Below are 27,318 nucleotides of genomic sequence, written 5' to 3'. Positions count from 1 at the left end.
TACCAGGTCACTTAGGGGCACAGGCAGCAGAGCTCGCGGCCATTGCATATATAGTGGACCACCCAGATTCGTTCCCCAGCCCAGCAGACATATACTCAGACAGTTTATATGTCTGTAACAGCCTGACCGATTTTCTACCCCTGTGGAGGACAAGAAGTTTTGTCGCCGCAGACGGGAAGCCCCTTCCATCTGCCCCATTACTCCGCCATATCCTAGACAAAGCGAAGGATAGGACGTATGGCATTATTAAAGTTAGAAGTCACCATAGGTCTCCCCCCCCGGAAATGTAAAAGCCGATGCACTGGCAAAAGCAGGTTCCAGGCGAGGTCACTTTTGGACACCCCCAGGTAGCGCACCAGCTAGCGCCCCTGTGAGTGCAGTTCAGGTCTCACAGACAGAAATAGAAGATTTAGTACAGGCACAGAAGCAGCACGAAAATCTCCGGGAGATTTTAAAAGGAAACTTTGTGGCCCAGTACGATAGATTCAAACACGCTTTGACCACACATGAGGGTGTGATCATTAAAGATAAATTGTATGTGGTTCCTGAACAGGACAGGAATCAAATGATTGCCTTATTCCATGACAGTCATGGACACCAAGGGATCGACCCTACCACAACACACCTTAGACAACTCTGTTGGTGGCCCAACTTACGACAAGATGTAACCCACTATATTGAGAATTGTTTAATTTGTGCGCAGAATAACCCAGAGAGATATTCAAAGAAGGCACAACTCAGCCACACTCACCCCGTTAATGGCCCCTGGACAAACCTCCAGATCGATTTTATAGGACCATTGCCCCCTTGCAGGAATGGCTATAAATATGTTCTGGTGGTCATAGATACCTTTACCAAATGGGTAGAGGCATTCCCTTCCCGCACCAACACAGCAAAGACAGCTGCAAAGATCCTGACCCACCACATCTTTACGAGATGGGGTCTCCCCAGAAGTATAGAGTCAGATCAGGGATCTCACTTTACAGGACGGGTCATGAAGAACGTCCTGACCATATTTGGAATCAAACAGAATTTCCACATTGCGTATCACCCCCAGTCAAGCGGGATAGTAGAACGCATGAATCGGACCCTAAAATCGACCCATAGGAAGATGGTACAGGAGAACAATTCGACTTGGGATTCAGTGCTCCCATTCGCACTAATGTTCATCCGAAATACAGTTTCATCATCTACAGGTTTCACCCCACACACACTCCTGACCGGACGCCCTTTGAAAAGATCAGAATTCCTTTTAGGACTGGACATGACCAGCCCAGAAGTGACGGCCCTCACACACGAGAAAGCAGTCAAAGAATTAGTTGAAACTGTGAGGTCTGCACAGTTAGCAGCCGCAGTAACATTGGGAAAACGACAGAAACAGAGCACGGCCTGTTTCAACAAGAATGTACACCCCACAGAATTTCAGGTTGGGCAACAGGTTATGCTGTCTGTTTATAACCCCAGCACGTTTTTGGCTCCTAAATTTTCCAGCCTGTACTCAATTTCGGACAAAATCAGCCCCTCAGTTTATAGGATAAAGTACCCCAACGGTAAGACTGCGTGGTTTCATATTAATCAACTAAAGGCTTATGGAACACAGTCAAACCACTCGCACCATTTCCTGCTCGATGCAGAACACGTGACAGTGACTGTGAAACTCCACCCTACAGCCCCCACTTCAGCGACTACGAACCCGACTCCAGTGACCCCATGGAGATCACCTACATAAAAAATCCGGACCCACACCTCCACCCACCACTGACGACCCCGACAATGCACCTTCAATTTTAGACCCCACGATTTGGCACAGGGACAATTCTTGGCGACCTGTCCGCAATGACGAGAGTGACCCCCGGTCACACAATGCAAAGGTTGCATGCCTGATCCATACAAGGGTATGGGATCCGGGAGAAGAGGATGACTTGATGTCTGACTCCCAACACGGCAACCCCTTTGCGATCCTGTTCGCAGAGCATGAGGAGAAGTGAGGTGTCCAGATGATGTAAAAGAGGAACCGCTTGAGAGAAGTGCTGTCCTTTCTGATGGAACCTGCACGGATGTTTGTTTGTTTGTATGTTAAATGTTTGATTGGAGATTGGCCACTTACTTTTCAGCTGAAAAGCTTGTGACCACCTCACATGCACGTTAGTTTGTCCGCCGAAATTTCGGAGAACTTCACTCAATTGAAACGTCCTCTGCAGAACCGACAATGTTCACAACTTGTCTTCTGTTTACAGATGTTGGAGCATCTTGGCTCCTCCCTTTTGTTTTGGTGCCCCTCTCTTCTGGGAATAGAGACTGCAATTCCACTACGACTACATTCTTGCCCGTTCATTTCAGGTTGCTCAGGCAGTGGAGAAACGGCATTGAGGACCCGCCCTGTCTGAGGACCCCCCTTTGGTCAGCTAAGCTCGGGTACAGCACAGCACGCCCTACCCGGGGATCCCATACAACTCTTTCCCATCGCGGCCCATATGCAACTCATTCGACCTTTTAGTTTCTAAACTTTGGTTTCATTTTTGTTTAAGGTAGCCCTTCGGCCGCCATCCCATATGCTATTTACACCCAGGAACATTCGGATGGTAAATCGCAAAACCTGCGAGACGGCTCGCAGTGGCAAAGTTGTTAGGTGTATGTCTGGTCCTAAATTCGCTTTTGAAAAAAAAAATGAGGGGAGTCACAGGGTGTGACTTGGCCATTCATTTAAGGGACAATTGGAATGAGAGGACAGATAACTAACATTACAGGTATTAAATGATTTATTGACAGATACCGTGCTTGATCCCATAGCTTTCGAACGTTCGAAGGAAGGATCAGAGCAAGATCAGCAATACAAAAGGACAGAAGGAAGAGAAGGAAGAAGACCACGATGAAAAACTACATGCTTTTAGTTACTGTTTTTGTATTTTTGCGCGCAGACGCAAACCATTTTCCTCCTATGACCCCCGCCGTTAATGTTTCCCACACACCGACTTCTCAAAGCCCAGTAATGAACAGCAAGGACCAGACCTGGTGTACAAAATTCATGAACTGGTACTCACTTTCGTACGTCATTGAATCACTTTTGGTGATTGCAGTTCTCTACATCATAGTGCAGACACTCCGGTTAAGAAAATGGAGAAGGAGAGCCTCCCGTCTTGCGCCTCAACCATTTACAGAGTACAATCCCCTATTTTCAGATTCCACCAATCCCCCCAACCCCTTTATGTGTAATAAAGGATTTAATTAGATTTGATACGATCTGTAAATAAAGATTATTTCGGATGTATTATAATGTTCTGCGCTCGACTGCCGAGTCAGAAAACGAAATGTAAAGATACTGTTGTATGAATGAGTAAGGGTTTAGAATGTTATAGGATGTTTTAAATGTGAGATGAGAATAGTTTATTGCGATAGTTAGAGGTTCCCGATTCGAATTGGTAATGCATGTCCCCTTTGACATAGCGCCAATCAGAAAAAGTTAGTTAAATTTTTTTGCCATGGTTGAGGAAAGAATAGAAGCCATGGAACTCGCTGAGGTCAGGGAACACAGACACCGAACTTGGGTGATCCTTCATGATTTCTCATGAGGATCACAAGGAGGGAGTGTAGCCACCTGGGGTGGCCACTGCCCAACACAAAATGGAAGATTGCAAGGAATGCAGGGAAAATGGACATGTTGTAAAGCAAGCAGCTTGCAAAGCGATTGTATATTGGGACTGCAGAAACCAGTTTTGACTGTTGCAGAAACCAGACAGCACTGTGAAAATAAACCAGTTAACATTCTAATGAGGCGGTAACGGGTGATCCCCAGATACAATGGAAACAAGTTAAACACAGATCGATACATTCTATGGAAGGCCAGACCCTTTGGCGCCAGAGAAACCCAAAACAATAAGTCTCAAGAACCGCCCCAGCAACCGAGGAACTGCCCCATGATTGGGGGGTTCAAACATATCGATTGGGAAGAGAGCCAATCGATTCAAAGCAGGTAAAGGAGTCCGCCCAAAGGGACGCGGATCCCCTGGGACCTATAAAAGGTCCCATACATGGTTCAGTCTCCTGCTCCAGCCTTCGGACAGCAGCCACCAACAAGTAAGTGCCTCCCAACGACCGCTACCAGAGATAGGCACTCCTGATCCCCTTTTTAATTGATACCAACCTGAAGTCTGCAGACCAGAGCAGAGCAAGAGGCCTTGTTCCCTGACCCAGCAGTTCTTTCGAGATAAGTATTAGTTGTTTAGCGGTAGGAATAAGTTTTATCCTTTTAGCGTGTGCATGGGTAGTTATTATAATTGTATTATAAAAAATTCAGTTGTTTGGACTTACTAATTGGTGTACGGTTTTATTGCTTTGAACTTCACCTTGAAGCTTGTGGCGGTTAACGACACCTGGCGACTGCAGAGCTTAGAAAAGAAACAGAGCCAAATTGAGTGTTCAACACACTCACCCAGAAGTCACAACAAGCCTAAAGTTGGCTCGCAGCAAATCTGTGCACCACAGTATGCAGCCAGAGTGTAAATGGAGCTGTAACAGCTCGAGTACAGCCAGGTTTCAAGATATTCTACAATCATTTTGTCAGCTTGCATTTCAGAGAAACAAATTTATTCTGCTTCTCTCCTCACTTTGAGCAGTTGATTGTGCTGCTTTTTAACCAAGTTACATTACACAGTTTGAGTGGTTGACACACTTCAGTTCAATTGTTCCATGGAAGAATGCAAATTGAGGGAGCCTCTACTGAATAGGAAATGGTCTAAATGTTGTAGGCTGAGTCCCACATTTAAACAACCTTCAACCCCACTCCAAATATCATTCGCCCCAAAATACAAACATCCTCCCACCTCCATTCCAAACAACAGTTAGGGGCCCTGTATTCAATTCTATTAAATCCTTGTGTAATCAAAATTAGAGGCAAATAATCTCCAATCCTAATTCGGGACCTACTGTGTGAGGAACCTTTGGTACCAACTAATGTAAAGTGGCAGCTGCTGCTGATCATAATTACTTTAAAATATACTTACACAAAGAGCTTTAGGTACTTAGGGGTGCAGGTGGCAAGGAACTGGGGGACCTTCCACAAGTTGAACTTTTCCAGGCTGGTGGAACAGATGGAGGAGGAATTTAAGAGGTGGGACATGGTACCGTTGTCGCTGGCGGGGAGGGTGCAGTCAATCAAAATGACGGTCCTCCCAAGGTTCTTGTTTTTATTTCAGTGCTTGCCCATCTTCCTCCCTAGGGCCTTCTTCAAAAAGGTGACGAGTAGCATCATGAGCTACGTGTGGGCGCATGGCACCCCAAGGGTGAGGAGGGTCTTTTTGGAGCGGAGTAGGGACAGTGGAGGGCTGGCACTACCCAATCTCTCGGGGTACTACTGGGCGGCAAATGTGTCAATGGTGCGCAAGTGGATGATGGAAGGGGAGGGGGCAGCTTGGAAACGAATGGAGAGGGCGTCCTGTGGCAACACAAGCCTGGGGGCCCTAGTAACGGCACCATGGCCGCTCCCCCCCACGAGGTACACCACGAGCCCGGTAGTGGCGGCCACCCTCAAGATATGGGGGCAGTGGAGGCGACACAGGGGGGAAATGGGAGGTCTGTTGGCGGCGCCAATAAGAGGGAACCATAGATTTATCCCGGGGAACATCGACGGGGGATTTCAGAGCTGGTACAGGGTGGGCATACGGCAGCTGAAGGACCTGTTTATAGAGGGGAGGTTTGCGAGCCTGGGAGGGCTGGAGGAGAAGTTTGAGCTCCCCCCGGGAAACATGTTCAGATATTTACAAGTGAAGGCATTTGCTAGGCGGCAGGTGGAGGGGTTTCCCCTGCTCCCCAGTAAGGGGGCGAGTGATAGGGTGCTCTCGGGGGTCTGGGTCGGAGGGGGGAAGATATCAGACATCTACAAGATAATGCAGGAGGCGGAAGAAGCATCAGGGGAGGAGCTGAAAGCCAAGTGGGAAGGGGAGCTGGGAGAGCAGATAGAAGACGGGACGTGGGCGGATGCACTGGAGAAGGTCAATTCTTCCTCCTCGTGTGCGAGGCTGAGCCTCATTCAATTTAAGGTGCTGCATAGAGCTCACATGACGGGGACAAGGATGAGCCGGTTCTTTGGGGGTGAGGACAGGTGTGTCAGATGTCTGGGAAGCCCAGCGAACCATGTGCATATGTTCTGGGCATGTCCGGTGCTGGAAGGGTTCTGGAAGGGGGTGGCAAGGACGGTGTCGAAGGTGGTGGGGTCCAGGGTCAACCAGGATGGGGGCTTGCGATCTTTGGGGTCGGGGTAGAACCGGGGGTACAGGAGGCTAGGGAGGCCGGAATACTGGCCTTTGCGTCCCTAGTGGCTCGACGAAGGATATTAATTCAATGGAAGGACGCGAGGCCTCCAAGCGTTGAAACTTGGATTAACGATATGGCTAGCTATATTCAGCTAGAAAGGATCAAATTTGCCCTGAGAGGGTCGGTACAGGGATTCTCCAGGCGGTGGCAACCGTTCCTTGACTTTTTAGATCAGAGATAGACGTTCGGGGTCGTGGCAGCAGCAACCCGGGGGGGGGGGGGGGGGGGGGAGGGGGAGGGAGGGGGGGGGGGGGGGAGGGGAGGGGGGGGGCAGCAAGGGTTGTGGGGGGACATGCACGACTGTAACGCGGGCAAGTCTGCTCGCTGCTCATGTCTGAAACTGTAGGCTGCCTTGTTTGTTAAGTTGTTGCCTGGGGGGGGGGGGGGGGGGGGGAGGACTGGTGCGCGCGAGAGGGTGGGCGAGGGAGGGATACTTACCTAGAGGGATTGTGTTGTAAATAATTAAAAAAATTAGTAGGGGTAAATGTTTGTATGGAAAAACTCTTTCAATAAAAATTATTTAAAAAAAAAATACTTACACAGATACTCATAGATTTTTATTCATTTATGACACATGGCAACACTGGCTAGGCCAGCATTTGTTGCCCAACCCTAGTTTCCCATGAGGTGGTTAGTTGCTTTCTTGAACCACCGCAGTACCTCAGATGGAGGTACACCCACAGTGCTGTTAGGGAGGGAGTTCCAGGATTTGACACAATCACAATTAAGAAACAGCAACATATTTCCACGTCAGGATGGTGAGCGACTTGAAGGTGAACTTCCAGGTGGTGGTGTTCCCAGGTATCTGCTGCCCCTGTCCATCTTGATGGCAGGGACTGCTAGTTTGGAAGGCACTGCCTAAGGAACCTTGGTGAGTTCCTGCAGTGCATCTTGCAGATGGTACACACGGCTGCCACTGTTCCCCGGTGGTGGAGGGTTTGAATGTTTGTGGAAGGGGGAGCAATCATGCAGCTGCTTTGTCCTGGATGGTGTTGAGCTTCTTTTTTAAAATAAATTTAGAGTACCCAATTAATTTTTTCCAATTAAGGGGCAATTTAGCGTGGCCAATCCACCTACCCTGCACATCTTTTGGGTTGTGGGGCAAAACCCACGTAAACACGGAGAGAATGTGCAAACTCCACACGGCAGTGACCCAGAGCCGGGATCGAACCTGGGACCTTGGCGCCGTGAGGCAGCAATGTTAACTACTATGCCACCGTGCTGCCCTGGTGTAGAGCTTTTTGAGTGTTGTTGGAGCTGCACCCATCCAGGCAAGTGCAGAGTATTCCATTACACTCCTGACTTGTGCCCTGTAGACGGTGGAGACATTGGGGGGAGGAGGGGGGGCTCAGGAGGTGAGTTACTCTCCACATAATTCCCAGCATCTGACCTGCTCTGCTAGGCACAGTATTAATATAGCTAGTCCAGTTCTGTTTCTGGCCAATGGTAAGCCCCAGGATGTTGATTGCGGGGAATTCAGTGATGGTAATGTCATTAATTGCCAAAGAGATGATGGATAGATCCTCTCTTGTTGGAGATGGTCATTGCCTGGCACTTGTGTGGCACAAATGTAACTTGCCAAGCCTGAATATTGTCCAGGTCTTGCTGCATTTAGACAGGAACTGCATCAGTATCTGTTGCCGCGAATGGTGATGAACATTGTGTAGTCATCCGCAAACATCCCCACTTCTGACCTTATGATGGAAGGGAGATCATTGATGAAGCAGCTGAAGATGGTTGGGCCGAGGACACTACCCTGAGGAACTCCTGCAGTGACGTCTGGAGTTGAGATGATTGACGTCCAACCACCACAACCATCTTCCTTTGTGCCGGGTAAGACTCCAACCAGCGGAGAGTTTCCTCCCTGATTCCCATTGCCTCCGGTTTAGCTCGGGCTCCTTGATGCCATATTCGGTCAAATGCTGCCTTGATGTCAGGGCAGTCACTCACCTCTGGCATTCAGCTATTTTGTCCCTGTTTGAACCAAGCCTGTAACTAAGTTAGGACTGAACCCAAACTGAGCATCCGAGAGGTTACTGCTGATTGTCGCTTGATAGCAGTGTTGATGACCCTTTTCATCACCTTGCTGATGAGCGAGAACAAACTGATGGGGCAGTAATTGGTTGTCTAGCAGCTATGTCCTTTGGAACCGAGAAGCTCCGTCTGTGCTACTGCTACCGAGCCACTCTAGATGATGGACACAAAGCCCCCCACCCAGAGTGCATTCTGTGCCCTTGGCACTCTCAGTGCTTCTTTCTAATGGTGTTGAACATGGAGGCATACAGATTGATCAGCTGATGGTGGACGGCACATGGTAATCTGCAGGAGATTGCTGTGCCCATCTTTAACCTGAAGCCACAAGACTTCATGGGGTCAAAGTCGATATTGAGCAACTCCTTCCCGACCATGTACGACGTCTCCTGGGTCTGGTTTTCATGGTAAATATTCTGATAAGTACAGTTTTGAGGGGGTCGGGGAGAGACACACCTAGTCTGCAGTAGAATATCAGCCCTGTAGAACTCACCTAACTGATGATAAAACACTGAAATCAGAGATATTGTCAATATTTTATTTGCTTTTTCATCTCTCTTGTGCAAAGATCATCGCCAGCTGCGTCCAATGGATGAAGGTGTTGTTTAATGTTGAACACACAATATCTGCTCAGCAGCTCCGCTGAGTTCACAAACTCCGCTGGATGTTGAATAAGGACATTAAATGTCTGAGAATCAAATGGCCTCCTTTCATCCACTGTCTGGGTTAACACTAAATTAACGAGCTTGCAAGGTACCCAAAGTCACCTCCTGTAATTCCAGAAAGCTGGAAGGACAAAATGCCAGTGGATAGGAAGCCCAGGCCACTCATTCCTGCAGGTTTGACTGGAACCACAGCCGTTGCCCCTTCACCAATACCGTTGAGCTTTAGCACCAGACAACACAATCTGGCCATCTAGCCCACAGCCTGTCTCTTGTAATCATTCTCTCCCACCTCCCCTCCAGTTGATAGCGGAGTACATTTATAGAAACTGTCCAGACAAAAGCCTTAAAAACAAGAGATGTGCAGCAAAGATTTCCCATTGGCACCTGCCAGCAGAAGCAGCGGTGTGGCACTCCAGCAACCTGAACCCCACCGTTACCTGTTTGACCATCCTCTGCAGAGCCGCAATGTGGTGGATTTGGACAAGTGTATTCAAATATTCTCCTGATTTGAGTTGTTTAATAATGGAGTGATCGGCATGTGAATCTCCCGCAGCCAAACAAATCCTGGAGCACGTACTTTGTATTTAATGAATCCTCCAAACTCCCACTCAGCCTCCAAAGTAAGAGACACTAATCAACAAAGTTCCATCATGTGATGAGATGTAAAGTTACACATACATAAAGAACAAAATGCAAAAACCCAAGTTTAGTAGCAACGGTATCTCTGACAGCTCAATCCTGACACTTCACAGAACAGAGAATCCATTCCCATGACTCGGACAGCAACATTAGATTGGAGTATAACTCCGAGCTGCTCACTAAAACACAGCCACAGGAGGTAAAAATGTTGTGCCGCAAATGCCTGTTTCTATCACACTGGTTGATCTGAACTGTTTGGGAAAGTACCTCAGCCAACCAGCGCCTGGCCCCAAATGAAGAGAGATTCTGATTTAAAAAAAACATATATATAAAAAGAAACAAAACAAATTCTCCAACTGCAGATGGCTTCAACTAAAAACTCAAGATTCGAGCTGAGACACATGATGCTTGAAGTTACTCATACAGAGGTGTAGTCAACAGCTGGGTTACCTGCCACATCCCACCTGCATTGGTTTAAGTTCTTAAAACTTGGCTTCAAATCAGTTTTTTTTGGCTCAAGAGCAACACGACTCCAAAATGAGCAAGGTTCCAGCCATGTAGTCCGTTCCAAGGGTTGATCATTATTTTCTACAGTATTGTACAACTATCATCCCTCAAAATATTACTGGACATCTACACTACCATTTTTCCAGGTGTGAAGTGAAAGGGGTGATGTGTAGTTTGAAAACTGATAAGGTCTCAGTCTGTGGGGGGTTAACTCAGCATCTGTTAATTACATTTAATTACAGTTCGATCTTTTCCTGGAATCATTTATAATGATCAGCAATAAACATCGACAGGAAATGAGGTTTATAAACACATAGAATAGGAAATGATGAAGGATGTGTGTACAGTGTTCCAGGCTAGGGATCAGGCAGCTTTACCAGGCAGTGAGATGAACAGGAGTTGATAGTTAGTGCACAACAGCAGCCTGAAGTATTTCACTGCACCTATATTGAACTGATGTCACAGGGGTCGCCACAAAGGTCACAGCAAAGAGTCAGGTTTAGGGCTGGGCAGGCAGAGACAGTTTGTAGAAAATTCTAAAAGTCTCAATGAGAATGTGAAACATGTCTGAGGGGATGTCGCTGAAGTTCATTAAGTGCAAGACCAGGCAATGTTGCATCTTTCTGTATCCTTCAAAATGCCACACGTGAAACCCAAGAACCACGAGGAAGCTGACTGACCTGTGGAATGGGTCCCAAATTGAATGTTGACAAAAGCTCACTTCCATTATTTTAAGCCTAGGTTACTAATCAAAACTGTTCTGAATCTTTATAACTAGTAAATCCTTTATTAAAGTCATGTAAAAAAAAGGTCAATGCTGAACATTTATCTGCCCATTCAATGCAATTACTCTGTCCTCCGAGTGTCAGCAGATCTTACCAGCGTATAAAAAACCTGCTTTACCGCAATACCTCAGCTGTGTGCGTCAACAGAATGATCTTTTCACAGTTCTCAGTCTTCAACCTACACATCCAACACAACCATAAGGTGTGTGCATGAGATTAAAAATCTGAAAAGTGTAAAATAAAAGAATGAATATTTATTTGGGAAGCCAGAAGAACAAGTTTACCCAAAAAACGGAGGGGGATGAGAAAGCAGCGTTTGACAGCACATTCACCTGCTCTCTGCTAACACATTATGAATATTTGGGGGATTCCTTCAGACAACACACACACTAAGAACTTCTAAAGCAGTGTAAAAGGTGTGGCTTCTCTAGGGTCAAATCTCACGTGTTCAGGTCCAGTCATTGACCATACGGTTCGAACTGGTTGCCACCGCAGCGTCAGTCTGTGTTAAATACGTAATAGAGTTCACAGTCTGCAGCCATCTCTCCACTTTAAGAAGGAAAAAACTGATGACAGATCTGGAGTTAAACTGCAGCCGTCACCCAATGGGATGTCAGGAGGTTGAGAGAATGGCAGTGAGGTACTCAAGGAGCCCCCAACATGGCTACTTCCTGAAAGAATCACGGATTTAATCACTGAAAATACTGACAGCTGTTTCTAATCAACAGACTGCGGTCCCGAGTTGATTGGTTCACAGCTACTGGACCTTGCCAGGGATCTTTGCTCGTTTGCGGGCAATAGCATCCTCTACAGCTTTCAACTGTTTCAGCAGCTCCTCCCTGCGTGATAACGTGCTGGATTTGCTGGACTTTGCAGAGGATGCAGTGGTGGCAGAAGCTGTGGTGTCATGAGACTTGCTGGAGCTTGAAGACACACTGGTCACTTTGCTCGAGACCTTTGACTGGGGTGAAGGTGGCCGTTTTCTAAAAAGGGAGGAAAAAAAGAAAAGAGTTTAATTTCACACAGCCATACATCTCTACAATTTTTCTTCATATTTCTTTCTCGAAATGCAGACAAAGTTGGAAAGCCATCTTTTCTTCCATCCTTAGTTTCCCCAAGGGCAAGAGTGAACTATGTAACAAAGAACTGGAGACACGTCGGCCAGGCCAGAGGATAGCAGCTCTCTTTTCTGAAGGATATCAGGTAACTGGATTACAGCAAACAATCAGGATCCTTTCTGGGTTAGGTCAAAATTGGATTTTGCCATTATGGGCCTTGAACTTGTGTCCCCAACTTGCTTGACTAATTCTTCAACCACTTGACTATTGAGATTAAAATCAGCTCACTATTCCAGGTAAAATCTGCTCACTATTCCAGGTAGAATCTGCTCATTATTCCAGGTAGAATCTGCTCACTATTCCAGGTAGAATCTGCTCACTATTCCAGGTAGAATCTGCTCACTATTCCAGGTAGAATCTGCTCACTATTGCAGGTAGAATCTGCTCACTATTGCAGGTAGAATCTGCTCACTATTGCAGGTAGAATCTGCTCACTATTGCAGGTAGAATCTGCTCACTATTGCAGGTAGAATCTGCTCACTATTGCAGGTAGAATCTGCTCACTATTGCAGGTAGAATCTGCTCACTATTCCAGGTAGAATCTGCTCACTATTCCAGGTAGAATCTGCTCACTATTCCAGGTAGAATCTGCTCACTATTCCAGGTAAAATCTGCTCACTATTCCAGGTAAAATCTGCTCACTATTCCAGGTAAAACCTGCTCACTATTCCAGGTAGAATCTGCTCACTATTCCAGGTAAAATCTGCTCACTATTCCAGGTAGAATCTGCTCACTATTCCAGGTAAAATCTGCTCACTATTCCAGGTAAAATCTGCTCACTATTCCAGGTAAAATCTGCTCACTATTCCAGGTAAAATCTGCTCACTATTCCAGGTAAAATCTGCTCACTATTCCAGGTAAAATCTGCTCACTATTCCAGGTAAAATCTGCTCACTATTCCAGGTAAAATCTGCTCACTATTCCAGGTAAAATCTGCTCACTATTCCAGGATCATCCTGGAAAGCAGATATAAACCTGAACTACTTTTCTCTGCTCCAAACAATCTTCATAAATCCTTGTCCCGCCCACCATCAAGTCGAACAATAAGTACGACAAGCTCATGGACTTTGTCATCAATACGAAGAGCACCTTTGCTCCTTCCCTCGCTTCCACCAGCCCATCAGGCCACACCTCTAAAATTGAACACTACCCCCTTTCCCGGCCACTCAGGTTTCTCTCCTACTTGATGGCACAGTGGTTAGCACTGCTGCCTCACACGCCAGGGATTCGGGTTCAATTCCGCCCTTGGGTGACTGTCTGTGTGGAGTCTGTGTGTTCTCACCGTGTCTGCATGGGTTTCCTCCCATAATCCAAAGATGTGCAGTTTATTGGATTGGCCAGGCTAAATTGCTCCTTAGGGCTTAGGTAGGGTGCTCTTCCGGAGGGTCAGTAAAGAATCAAAAAACAAAATCAAACTACATAAAACGCTGCAGTTGCTCAGCATAGCAGGCAACATTGGTGGAGAAAACATCCAACACAAGTTGCTTGACCTGCTGAGGGTCTCCAGTGTTTTTCCTAACCCCAGTGTGTATGACAAAATAGTAACGTTAAAGTGTACGACAAAATAAGGGTGAAAAAGATGTAGAAATAAATCAATGGTTGGAACTTCCAAACTTGCAGAATGAATATCTGTCACACATAGTTTTCACTGCAGTTCCAGTATTTGCCCATGCTGTACTCATTCACCGTCAATATAGTTAGCTTTTAATAATCACACATTTAAAACTCTAAGACATGCTCAGATGTAATGCAGCACTCTGACACTTGCCTGTATTATATATTGCAATAGAGTATCTATTGCAATATATAGGTACCAAACACAGTACACCTATCGGCTGACCCAATGACTTTTCTGAACTGCTATCAGTTGCTTTTCGAGGGTGTTCAGATCAATCAGATCAGTGAGTGCAGGCTGGAGATGAAGCCCTTCTTTCTACAGTGTTCCATCACACTGGACACCCATTCTAATCAGAAACACTTTCACCATGTTCACCTGCAGATGCAGAGAGGATGCTTCCCCTTATGGGAGAGTCGAGGACCAGAGGGTACAATCTGAATAAGAGGTAATCCATTGAGGAGACATTCCTTCTCTTAGTGGGTAGTGAATCTGTGGAATTCTTTACCACATAGACAGTTATAGAGGCTGGATCATTAAGTCTGTATAAGGCTGAGATAGACAGATTTGTAATCAGTAAGGGAACCAAGGGTTTGGCGATAAGACGGGAAAGTGGAGTTGAGGATTTGGTATCAGATTAGCCATTATTTCATTGAATGGTAGCACAGATTTGATGGGCTGAACGGCCTACTTCTGTGCCTACATCATAGGTTTTTGAAAGTAAATTCAGTGAAGGCATCTTCAAGTTAATCCACCATTGGTTCCACTTGTACATGTATTTACCTCTCTGCTTGTGCAGGAGATGATCTAATCATTGCTGGTGCTCGGTTACTCTGACGATCACCCTTTGGCGATGGTGGCCTTCCGAATGCCTTCCGCTCACGATGCCCTGAAAACACACAACCAGGTATTTGAGAGAAACACACAGGGCAATATCATACACCAACACCAAGAAACTGTTTAAGCAATTCAGCGCTGGCTACATAAATGTCCTGAAATCAAAACCTCTGTCCTAGTCTCTCTCCTAAGCAGTATGTAAGAACATCTCAAATAACAGCAGTAGACCATATGGCCACCCGAGCCTGCTCCAGTATCCAACATGGCCGTGGCTGATCTTCAGCCCAGCCTCCTCTATGGAGAAGAATTCCATAGATTAAAATGCCAACATGCCATTTGCCTTCCTAATTGAGGTTAACGGCACAAATTGAGGTTAATGTGTATAATCTTACAGCCATTACAGAGATGTGGTTACAAGGAGATCAAGGCTAGGAACTAAACAGTCAGGGGGTATGCGACTTTTAATAAAGTAAGAAGTTTTACGACACCAGGTTAAAGTCCAACATGTTTGTTTCAAACACTAGCTTTCGGAGCACTGCTCCTTCCTCAGGTGAATCAGGTGAAGGAGCAGTGCTCTGAAAGCTAATGTTTGAAACAAACCTGTTGGACTTTAACCTGGTGTTGTAAGACTTCTTACTGTGCTCCCCCCAGTCCAACGCCGGCATCTCCACATCATGACTTTTAATAGACAGGCAAGAAGGAAGAGTGGTGGAGCAACTTTGTTAGTACGAGATGAGATAAGTACGATAGCAATAAATTACTGTGATTGGAAGGTGTAGAATCCATGTGGATGGGGGTAAGAAATAACAAGGGGAGGAAGACACTGTTGGGAGTGGTCTATACGAGGCCTCCAAACAGTAGCTATACTGTAGGATGGAGACTAAATCAGTAAATAACGAGGGCATGTAAAAAAAGCAGTACATTGATCATTGGTGACTTTAATATTCATGTGGATTGGGAAGAGCTACCCATGAGGAAGAATTCAGAGAGTGTATGTGGGTCAGTTTCCTCAAACAATATGTTGTGGATCCAACCAGGGATCAGGATAATTTGGATCTGGTAATTTGTAAGAGGCAGATTTCATAAACAACCTCAATAGGAAACAGTGACCATAACATGGTAGAATAAAAAAATAAATAAAAAATTAGTGTACCCAATTAATTTTTTCCAATGAAGAGGCAATTTAGCGTGGCCAATCCACCTAGCCTGCACATATTTGGGTTGTGGGGGCGAAACCCACGCAAACACGGGGAGAATGTGCAAACTCCACACAGACAGTGACCCAGAGCCGGGATCGAACCTGGGACCTTGGCGCTGTGAGACCACAGGGCTAACCCACGGAGCCACCATGCTGCCCAAACATGGTAGAATTAAGCATTTAGTTTGAAACTTGGATCAGAAACAACCATGGTAAACCTAAATCAGGATAATGAGGGCAGATCTGGCTAGAGTGGACTGAGAAAGGAGTTTAGTAGAAAAGATGATTGACCAGCAGTGGCAGTCGGTTATGAAAATAGTTCATGACTCACAAGAAAGGTATATCTCATTGAGGAAGGAAGAGTCTAGGAGGGGATTAATCACTGTGGCAAACCAAGGAAGTTAAGGATTAAACTGAATGAAAAAACACACAATGTGGCAAAGATTAGTGGTAAACCAGAGGATTGGGAAAGTCTTAAAAAACCAAAAGATAATCAAAAAATAATAAAGAGGGAGATTATAAACCATGAGGCTAAACTAGCAAGAAGCTTTAAATTCTGAAAAAGTCCCAGAGGATTGGTAAACTGCCAATGCAATACGATCATTCAAAAAGTGAAGGAGTTTTTAAAAAACAGGTAACAATTACCAGGTAGCTTAACAACTGTCATTGGCAAAATGTTCGAGTTTATTAAAAAGATGCAATAGAGCACCTAGAAGTACAAGCAGAGTCAGCATGGCTTCATAGAGGGGAAATCATTCCTGACTAATTTATTAGAATTCTTTTAGGTGGCAAATGGCAGTGTCATGTGAGAGTACCTTTAAGAAATGGATGTTTAAGCAATGTACCTTTAAGAAATGGAGCAGCTCATATTACTGAAGTGATGTCAGTGTGGGTGGAGCTGGGCTGGTGTAGCACAGTGGTCTAAACACCTGGCTTGTAATGCAGAACAATGCCAGCAGCGTGGGTTAAATTCCTGTATAGCCTGCCTGGACAGGCGCCAGAATGGGGCGACTAAGGGCTTTTCACAGTAGGGGCAGCACGGTAGCATAGTGGTTAGCAAAAGTGCTTCACAGCTCCAGGGTCCCAGGTTCGATACCCGGCTTGGGTCACTGTCTGTGTGGAGTCTGCACGTTCTCCCCGTGTGTGCGTGGGTTTCCTCCGGGTGCTCCGGTTTCCTCCCACAGTCCAAAGGTGTGCAGGTTAGGTGGATTGGCCATGATAAATTGTTCTTAGTGTCCAAAATTGCCCTTCGTGTTGGGTGGGGTAACTGGGTTCTGGGGATAGGGTGGAGGTGTGGGCGTGGGTAGGCTGCTCTTTCCTAGAGCCGGTGCAGACTCGACGGGCCGAATGGCCTTCTTCTGCACTGTACATTCTATGTTCTATGATCGAGCTGGGTTTTTAGCTCAGCCATTTTGCAGTGTTTTAGTTTCAGTTTTGAGGAAAAGAGCTTGGGTGTGTCTGTGTTTGCAGTGAGTTGGATCTGCTGTGATCTCTGCCATGAAAGACCATCTCGGAATCATTTGGGTGATTTAAACTCATAATAGTAATGTCTTTAACCTGATGTGTTTCTGTTGTTAAAGGTGTTAAGTCTTTTGGAGGTTTGAAGGAACATTTTGAGGGATTATTTAGTGTTGTGTTATTTTCGGGGTTATCTTTGGAGTAAGGGGTGTTAAGGGATCCAATGTTTATTTGAAAAGGTTAAGTTGAATTCATGGAATAAACATTGTTTTGTGTTTAAAAACCCACGTGTCCATAATTGTAATCCCACACCTGGAGACCAAGCCGTGTGCTTCAAAAGCAACAATACATTAAAGGGAGAGGTTGGTTGAACTCCATGATACATTTTGTGGTTCTGAAAACGCCTTCCCCATAACAGCAGGATAAAGGAAATCCAGTAGATGCAATATACTAGGATTTCCAAGAAGAGCACAATAAGGTACCGCACAAAAGGGCACTAAATAAGATACGGGTTCATGGTGGTGGAGGTAGTATATTAGCAAAGATAGAGGATTGGCTCACTAATAGAAGCTATGATGTGGAGATACTGGCGTTGGACTGGGGTGAGCACAGTAAGAAGTCTTACAACACCAGGTTAAAGTCCAACAGGTTTGTTTCGAATCACTGTTCCTTCCTCGGGTGAATGAAGAGGTAGGATAATATATATGTTTCTGGAACCTACCTCTTCATTCACCTGAGGAAGGAGCAGTGATTCCAAACAAACTTGTTGGACTTTAACCTGGTGTTGTAAGGCTTCGTACTGTAACTAATAGAAATCAGAGAGTTTGGAAAAAGAGGGGCATTTTCAGGATGGCAACCTGCAGCTAGAGGAGTGCAAGAGGGATCGGTACTGGGGCCACAATCATTTCAATATATATTAATGACTTGGACAAGGGAAGTTAGTTATTACCAAGTTTGCAGATGACAGAAAAATATGTGGGAAGGCAAGTGGTGAGATTGACACAAAGAGCCTTTACGGAATATGGACAGGTTATGGAATATGGAATACGGAATATGGACAGGTTAAACAAATGGTCAAAATTATGGCAGATAGAATATAATGTAGAAAAATGTGAAGTTATGCACTTTGGTAGGAAGAATAAAGGAGCTGAATATTATTTAAATGAAGAAAGACTGAAGAAAGCTGCAGCACAGAGGGATTTAGGGGTCCTCATGCATTAATCACAAAAAGCTAGCATGCAGGTTCAACAAGGGAATAAATAGGGAAGGCAGATGGAATGTTGGCCTTTATTTCAATGTAAATGGAGTATACAAATAGGGAAGCCTTGCTAAAACTATGCAAGGCACTAGTTAGACCGTACCTGGAATACTGTGAATAGTTTTGGTCCTCTTATCCAAGGAAAGATATACTGGCATTGAAGGCAGTCAGAGAAGGTTCACTAGGTTCACTGGAGGGATTTTCTTATGAGGAGAAGTTGAGCTTGTACTCATTGGAGTTTAGAAGAATGAGAGGCGACCTTATTGAGATACAGAATTCTCAGAGCGATTGACTGGGTACATGTTGAGAGAATGTTTCCCCTTGTGGGAGAGTCTAGGACCAGAGGGCACAATCTCAGAGTAAGGGGTCACCCATTTAAGACAGAGATGAGGAGGAATTTAATCTCTCAATGGGTAGTGAATCTGTGGAATTATTTACCACAGAGAGCTGTAGAGGCTGGGTCGTTAACTACGTTTAAGGCTGAGTCAGACATGTTTTTAATCATTAAGGGAATCATGGGAATAATACGGAAAGTGAGGTGGAGCATTTACGTATCAGATTAGCCGTGATCTCGTTGACTGTCAGGGCAGACTCGAAGGACTGAATGGCCTACTTCTGCTCCGATGTCTTATGGAATATAAATGTAGGGAAGTCTTTCTACATCTGTACAGTCCGAAATGGTCTCACAATCCCCAGACTGTATGCCTGGTTTTGGACACCCCATCATCAGGAATATCCTTCTTGCATTTACCCTGTCCAGTCCTGTTAGAATTTCTTTTAGGTTTCTATGAGATACAATCGTTTTTTTCTTTAATTTAAAGTACCCAATTAATTTTTTTCCAATTAAGGGGCAGTTTAGCGTGGCCAATCCACCTACCCTACACATCTTTTTGAGTTGTGGGGGTGAGACCCATACAAACACGGTGAGAACGTGCAAACTCCACACGGACAATGACCTGGGATCGAACCTATGCCCTCAGTGCCGTGAGGCAGCAGTGCTAACCACTGCACCACCGTTCTGTCCCTTATAAAGTACAATCCTAAATGCTTTATGTCGCCAATTATTTTAAATCTGTGCCCCCTTGTTCTTGATCGTTCTCCCAGTGGCAACAGCTTGTCCCTCACTACTCTGTAAAGGACCCTCATGATTTGAATACCTCTATCAAATCTCATCTCAGTCTTCTCTTCTCCAAGGAAAACAGTTTCAACTTCTTCAATCTATTTTCATAACTGAAGTTTCTCATCCCTGGAACTGTTCTCGTGAATCTTTTCTGTAATGTCTCCAATACCTTCACATCCTTCCTCAAGTGTGGCGTCAGAACTGGATGTAATACTCCAGCTGAGGCTGAGCTACTGTGCTTTGTTTTGTGAGGGAATCTAGAATTGGGGGGTAAAGTTTAAAATAAGGGGTCTCCCATTTAAGCTGGAGACGAGGAGAAATGTTTTCAGAGTCATTAGCCTTTGGAATTCCCTCCCACAGAGAGCAGTGTAGGCTGGCTCATTCAATATATTCACCCTCTAGTTAGAGATTTTTTAATCGACAAAGGAGTCAAAGCGTTACAGGAAACAGGCAGGAAAGTGGAGTTAAGGCCACAATCAGATCAGCTATGATGCTATTGAATGGTGGAGCAGCTTGAGGATACAAATGGTCAACCCCGATCTAGTTTTTATGACTTAATTTGCTTGTAATGAGGTTCATCGACCAAATGTTTGCAATGTATGCTTCCATTGATACTGTTGACAATGCTGCCGTTTCTTTGTGTCATCAGCAAATTTAGACATGTGCTTTCTACCCCACTACTCGCCTCCCTCTGTATTCCACCCACTGCTAGAAAATTCCACAGGAAAATCTGGCCTGCAGGTCACATAAAAGTACAAACCTCTTTCTGGAGACACCATGGCCCGCTTGGAAGGAGGAGAGGATGGCCTCTCCTTATCGGAAGGTTCATACCGTTTCCTGGTGCCCTTATCGGCAGGCTGAAATAGATTTTTTTTAAAGTGTCAAAATCTCCACAGTACAGTTATAGATCAGGCACTCCTCATATATCACTCATACACCTCAAATTCCTGATAAACGCTGCACAATTATTGTATGAAAAGGTAAAGGGCCTGTAATTCAGAGAATTCTGGCCATCTCCAATCACCCAACTTTTAAAGAAATTCATTATGGCATGTGGGCATCTCTGGTTCAGCCAGCATTTATTAGGCGCTCGTCTCTAATTGTTGCCAGGAAGGTGATAACAAGCTGCCTACACTGTAATCCATGCTGATCAGGCTACTTGGCACAAAACATTCTCCTTGTTTGCAGGAACTGTGCAACTTGGAGGGAAAGGGTGCATCAAGCAGAGGAAGTCCTCAGCTTCTTGAATTAGCATGAAGAAGGGAACTGTACAGTACAACAAATCGGGTTTTAAAAGTATTTCTTGCCCTGATCCTGGAATTGGTGAACAGATCCACCTTTCCTCGGCCCCCTCCATTCCACAAGCATGGATTTGGACTGAATCCCAGTTGAACTTGTCATCATTCATCAAAAAATGATGGGCAATAAGTCAGTTTTTGCCCCTTCACTAACCAGTGGTTGTTGCTTTCTCATACTAAATGCTCCCCTTGCACTACCGTCGCCTGCTGATGCCTGACACTGAACTTGCTGCTAACCTGAAATGCTTTGTATAGTGAGCACAAAATCAGAAAACATTTTCCAACAACCATTTCCTTTACTTCAGTAAAACTGTACACAAAAACAATTTAAAATCTAACATACAAGGTGAGCTTTGTATATTACCTTGTTTAGCAGCGTTAGTTTAATGTCCTTGTGTGCGCTGTAGACAAGTTGTGGGGGCTTGCTGATCTGGGTGGGTTTCGGTGTGGAGGAAGATTTCTGTGGCTGTGCTGGAATCTCGCGTTTCCGCCTCTCCTCACGCTCCTTGTCTCTTGGTGCCTCCTCTCTTTTGGGTTTCACTGAAAATGGATTGAAATGCTTTAATGCTGGTTGTCTCGTGACTGAACTGGAAGGAATGTAAGCAAGATCAGAAACAAAAACGTAAATATTATATTTTATTAAAGGAAATTGGGTTCAAATTGAAGCAAAAACATAAAATGTTGGAAAAACTCAGCAGGGCTGGCAGCATCTGTGGAGAGAGAAACAGAGTGAATGTCAAGTCCGTGTAGCTCTTCTACAGAGTTTAAGGATTCTATAAGATGGGGTCGATCAGCCGGAGCAGAGTATGAGGTCGGTGATTGGTGGGAGCTAGGAGAGATTGCAACAAAGATTTTTTTCACAGAATTTACAGTGCAGAAGGAGGCCATTCAGCCCATCGAGTCTGCGCCGGCTCTTGGAAAGAGCACCCTACCCAAGCCCATACATCATTGGAAATGGAGATGGGGAGATGGGGACGTGCCAGAGATTGACCACGTGAAGGCGAGAGAGTGGTGGAAATTGGAAGGAAAAAGCAATGAAATGTTCCAGGTCAAGACGAGAGCATGAAGTGGCACCAATACAGTCATCAATATAACAGAAGAGAGTTGTAGGAGAGGGCCTGAGTAAGACTGGAACCAGGAATGTTCCACATAACCCTAAAATAAAACAGGCAAAAAAACTGGGACCTATGCAGGTCCCCATTATTTCCAGGAATGAAACAAGTTAAAGGAGAAATTGTTGAGGGAGAGAATCAGTTCAGTCAGGCGGAGGAGAGCGGTGCTGACGGAGATTATTCAGCCTCTGCTCGTGAAAGAAATGGAGAGTCCTCAGACCTTACTGGTGGGGGATGGAGGTACAGAGGGATTAGACATCCATCGTGAAGAGGTGGTGGTTTGGGCCGGGAAACTGGAAATTGTTGACAGGACGTAAGGCATCAGACGAATCATGAATGTAGGTGGGGAAAAAACGGAAAAACACTATGGTGCAGAAAAGAGGCCATTCAGCCCATCATGTCGCGCTCTGGCCTGTCAACATTCTTGTAATCTCCTCTGCAATCTCTCCAGAGCAATTCTGTCCTTCCTGTAATGTGGTGACCAGAATTGTACACAAACTTCCAGCTGTGGAAACAGCATTTTGGGCAGCACGGTGGCACATTGCTGCCTCACAGCGCCGAGGACCTGGGTTCGAATCCCGGCCCCGGGTCGCTGTCCGTGTGGAGTTTGAACATTCTCTCCGTGTCTGCGTGGGTCTCACCCACACACCCCAAAGATGTGTAGGCTAGGTGGATTGGCCATGCTAAATGGACAGCCCCCGCTCCGACTCTCTGCTCTGGACAGCCCCCGCTCCGACTCTCTGCTCTGGACAGCCCTCACTCCGACTCTCTGCTCCGGACAGCCCCCGCTCCGACTCTCTGCTCCGGACAGCACCCACTCCGACTCTCTGCTCCAGACAGCCCCCGCTCCGACTCTCTGCTCCAGACAGCCCCCGCTCCGACTCTCTGCTCCAGACAGCCCCCGCTCCGACTCTCTGCTCCAGACAGCCCCCGCTCCGACTCTCTGCTCCGGACAGCCCCCGCTCCGACTCTCTGCTCCGGGCAGCCCCCGCTCCGACTCTCTGCTCCGGACAGCCCCCGCTCCGACTCTCTGCTCCAGACAGCCCCCGCTCCGACTCTCTGCTCCGGACAGCCCCCGCTCCGACTCTCTGCTCCGGACAGCCCCCGCTCCGACTCTCTGCTCCGGGCAGCCCCCGCTCCGACTCTCTGGTCCGGACAGCCCCCGCTCCGACTCTCTGCTCCAGACAGCCCCCGCTCCGACTCTCTGCTCCGGACAGCCCCCGCTCTGGACAGCCCCCGCTCCGACTCTCTGCTCCGGACAGCCCTCACTCCGACTCTCTGCTCCGGGCAGCCCCGACCCGACTATCTGCTCCGGACAGCCCCCGCTCCGACTCTCTGCTCCGGGCAGCCCCACTCCGACTCTCTGCTCCGGGCAGCCCCACTCCGACTCTCTGCTCCGGACAGCCCCCGCTCCGACCAGCCCCCGCTCCGACTCTCTGCTCCGGACAGCCCCCACTCCGACTCTCTGCTCCGGGCAGCCCCGATCCGACTATCTGCTCCGGACAGCCCCCGCTCCGACTCTCTGCTCCGCACAGCCCCCGCTCCGACTCTCTGCTCCGCACAGCCCCCGCTCCGACTCTCTGCTCCGGACAGCCCCCGCTCCGACTCTCTTCTCCGGACAGCCCCCGCTCCGACCAGCCCCGATCCGACTCTCTGCTCCAGACAGCCCCCGCTCCGACTCTCTGCTCCGGACAGCCCCCGCTCCGACTCTCTGCTCCAGACAGCCTCCGCTCCGACTCTCTGCTCCGGACAGCCCCCGCTCCGACTCTCTGCTCCGGACAGCCTCCGCTCCGACTCTCTGCTCCGGACAGCCCCCGCTCCGACTCTCTGCTACGGGCAGCCCCGCTCCGACTCTGCGCTCCGGACAGCCCCCGCTCCGACTCGCTGCTCCGGACAGCCCCTGCTCCGACTCTCTGCTCCGGACAGCCCCCGCTCCGACTCTCTGCTCCGGACAGCCCCCGCTCCGACTCTCTGCTCCAGACAGCCCCCGCTCCGACTCTCTGCTCCGGACAGCCCCCGCTCTGGACAGCCCCCGCTCCGACTCTCTGCTCCGGACAGCCCTCACTCCGACTCTCTGCTCCGGGCAGCCCCGACCCGACTATCTGCTCCGGACAGCCCCCGCTCCGACTCTCTGCTCCGGGCAGCCCCACTCCGACTCTCTGCTCCGGGCAGCCCCACTCCGACTCTCTGCTCCGGACAGCCCCCGCTCCGACCAGCCCCCGCTCCGACTCTCTGCTCCGGACAGCCCCCACTCCGACTCTCTGCTCCGGGCAGCCCCGATCCGACTATCTGCTCCGGACAGCCCCCGCTCCGACTCTCTGCTCCGCACAGCCCCCGCTCCGACTCTCTGCTCCGCACAGCCCCCGCTCCGACTCTCTGCTCCGGACAGCCCCCGCTCCGACTCTCTTCTCCGGACAGCCCCCGCTCCGACCAGCCCCGATCCGACTCTCTGCTCCAGACAGCCCCCGCTCCGACTCTCTGCTCCAGACAGCCCCCGCTCCGACTCTCTGCTCCAGACAGCCTCCGCTCCGACTCTCTGCTCCGGACAGCCCCCGCTCCGACTCTCTGCTCCGGACAGCCTCCGCTCCGACTCTCTGCTCCGGACAGCCCCCGCTCCGACTCTCTGCTACGGGCAGCCCCGCTCCGACTCTGCGCTCCGGACAGCCCCCGCTCCGACTCGCTGCTCCGGACAGCCCCTGCTCCGACTCTCTGCTCCGGACAGCCCCCGCTCCGACTCTCTGCTCCGGACAGCCCCCGCTCCGACTCTCTGCTCCGGACAGCCTCCGCTCCGACTCTCTGCTCCGGACAGCCCCCGCTCCGACTCTCTGCTCCGGGCAGCCCCGATCCGACTCTCTGCTCCGGGCAGCCCCGATCCGACTCTCTGCTCCGGACAGCCCCCGCTCCGACCAGCCCCCGCTCCGACTCTCTGCTCCGGGCAGCCCCCGCTCCGACTCTCTGCTCCGCACAGCCCCCGCTCCGACTCTCTGCTCCGGACAGCCCCCGCTCCGACTCTCTGCTCCGGACAGCCCCCGATCCGACTCTCTGCTCCGGACAGCCCCGATCCGACTCTCTGCTCCGGACAGCCCCCGCTCCGACTCTCTGCTCCGCACAGCCCCCGCTCCGACTCTCTGCTCCGGACAGCCCTCACTCCGACTCTCTGCTCCGGACAGCCCCCGCTCCGACTCTCTGCTCCGGGCAGCCCCCGCTCCGACTCTCTGCTCCGGACAGCCCTCACTCCGACTCTCTGCTCCGGACAGCCCCCGCTCCGACTCTCTGCTCCGGGCAGCCCCCGCTCCGACTCTCTGCTCCGCACAGCCCCCGCTCCGACTCTCTGCTCCGCACAGCCCCCGCTCCGACTCTCTGCTCCGGACAGCCCCCGATCCGACTCTCTGCTCCGGGCAGCCCCCGATCCGACTATCTGCTCCGGACAGCCCCCACTTCGACTCTCTGCTCCTGCACTTTATAAAACTCTGTTCTCCCACTTCCTGAAACTCCACTCTTACTTTAATTCCCTGCAATCAGAGCAAAACGGCACTCGGTGTAAGGCTGTGAACTTGCTTGTTTTTATACCCACAGCTTCCCTATCTTATTGAAACTGGTCTGAACCGGTTTACTAACTGCCCTAATTTACTCCCCTGCCTAGTCCCACAATGGGGAATTGTTTTTACCACCGTTAAAGATGAAGGATTTTCAAATTTCTACCAGCAATTTGTAATCTAGTAAAATTACCAGCAATTTATGTTAGATTTAGAGGCCTGAGGGGCCTGTGCTGTAAAACTGTATGACTCTAACAGTCTGGTTTAGCTCAGTTGGCTGGACACGTGGTTCCTGATGCAGAAACAAGGCCAACAGTGTGGGTTCAATTCCCGTACCGACTGAGATTTGAGGGTGGCAAGTAGGCACAGTGGTTAGCACTGCTGCCTCACAGATCCAGGGTCCTGGGTTCAATTCCAGCCTCGGGTGACTGTATGGAGTTTGCACTTTCTCTCAGTGTGTGCTCCGGTTTCCTCCCACCGTCCAAGGATGTGCAGGTTAGGTAGATTGGCCATGATAGGGCAGCACGGTGGCCTAGTGGTTAGCACAGCTGCCTCACGGCGCTGAGGTCCCAGGTTCGATCCCGGCTCTGGGTCACTGTCTGTGTGGAGTTTGCACATTCTCCCCGTGTCTGCGTGGGTTTCGCCCCCACAACCCAAAAATGTGCAGAGTAAGTGGATTGGCCACGCTAAATTGCCCCTTAATTAGAAAAAATAATTGGGTACTCTAAATTTATAATAAAAAAATAAATAAAAAAAGATTGGCCATGATAAATTGCCCCTTAGTGTCAAAGAAAAGGTTAGATGGGGTTACTGGGATAGGGTAGAGGTGTGGTTAGGGTGCGCTTTCCAAGGGCCGGTGCGCACTCGATGGGCCGAGTGGCCTCCTTCTGCATTGCAAATTCGATTATTTTTATTTTTTTTATATCTAGAGCACCCAATTATTTTTTTCCAATTAAGGGGCCAACCCAATGACCCTGCACATCTTTGGGTTGTGGGGGTGAAACCCACGCAGACATGGGGAGAATCTGTAAACTCCACACGGACAGTGATCCGGGGCCGGGATCGAACCTGGGTCCTCAGCGCCGTAGACAGCACTGCTAACCACTGCGCCACCCTACTATGATTACAATACATTCTAACTTTCTTCATAGTAGACAGCTGAAGAATTTCCTCCCAGTTTTTTGAATGTCAGGCGTCAGACTGTATCCTGAAATGTTACTCCTGTCAATGCAGTCTGTTTCACATCATCATGTTGGAATGCGCAGCAGATTTGCAACACTGAACTACAGAGAAAAGGATAGGGTTCTAATACCCATCCCTGGTCGCAGTCTCATGCATCAATCAGACCTCTGTGATTCTCTCAGGAGTGGCCCGAGAGCTATTCAGGATTTTTGCCATTTTGTGCGTTAGTGTACCATGGAAGAAACATGGGGTGGGAATTAATTTGCTTGAATTGATCCATTGCATGAATTTCCTGCATCCAATTCTTTTCATCTTGTTATCTGAACAGTCAGTTTGATACTTTCCCAGAGTCTGCTAACTTCAGGTTTGAGCACAGCTGGAGTCAATGGGAATTGAGGAAAACACTCTGCTGGTTGGAGTCTTACCATAAAGGAGGATGTTGTGGTGGTTGGAGATTAATCATCTCAGCTCCAGGACATCACTGCAGGAGTTCCTCAGGGTCGTGTCCTCGGCCCAACCATCTCCAGCTGCTTCATCAATGACCTCCCTTCCATCATAAGGTCAGAAGTGGGGATGTTTGCGGATGACTGCGCAATGTTCAGCATCATTTGCGACTCCTCAGATAATGTCTAAATGCTACAAGACCCAGA

At 48.1% G+C, this 27,318-nt stretch overlaps 1 protein-coding gene across 1 annotated transcript in view; it reads right to left on the bottom strand.

The window, feature by feature from the left end:
- Positions 1–10,918: 10,918 nt before the first annotated feature.
- Positions 10,919–27,318, bottom strand: part of zc3h18 (zinc finger CCCH-type containing 18) — a 233,947-nt gene continuing 217,547 nt past the window's right edge. The window contains 4 exon segments of the mRNA XM_038806172.1: positions 10,919–11,919; positions 14,453–14,558; positions 20,301–20,397; positions 21,203–21,378. Coding sequence (XP_038662100.1) covers positions 11,694–11,919; positions 14,453–14,558; positions 20,301–20,397; positions 21,203–21,378 — 605 coding nt within the window. The 3' untranslated portion in view covers positions 10,919–11,693.

The sequence above is a fragment of the Scyliorhinus canicula genome, chromosome 9 (genome assembly GCF_902713615.1).
Source record: "Scyliorhinus canicula chromosome 9, sScyCan1.1, whole genome shotgun sequence".
Classification (NCBI taxonomy): domain Eukaryota; kingdom Metazoa; phylum Chordata; class Chondrichthyes; order Carcharhiniformes; family Scyliorhinidae; genus Scyliorhinus; species Scyliorhinus canicula.
This window is presented reverse-complemented; position numbering and strand designations above follow the sequence as displayed.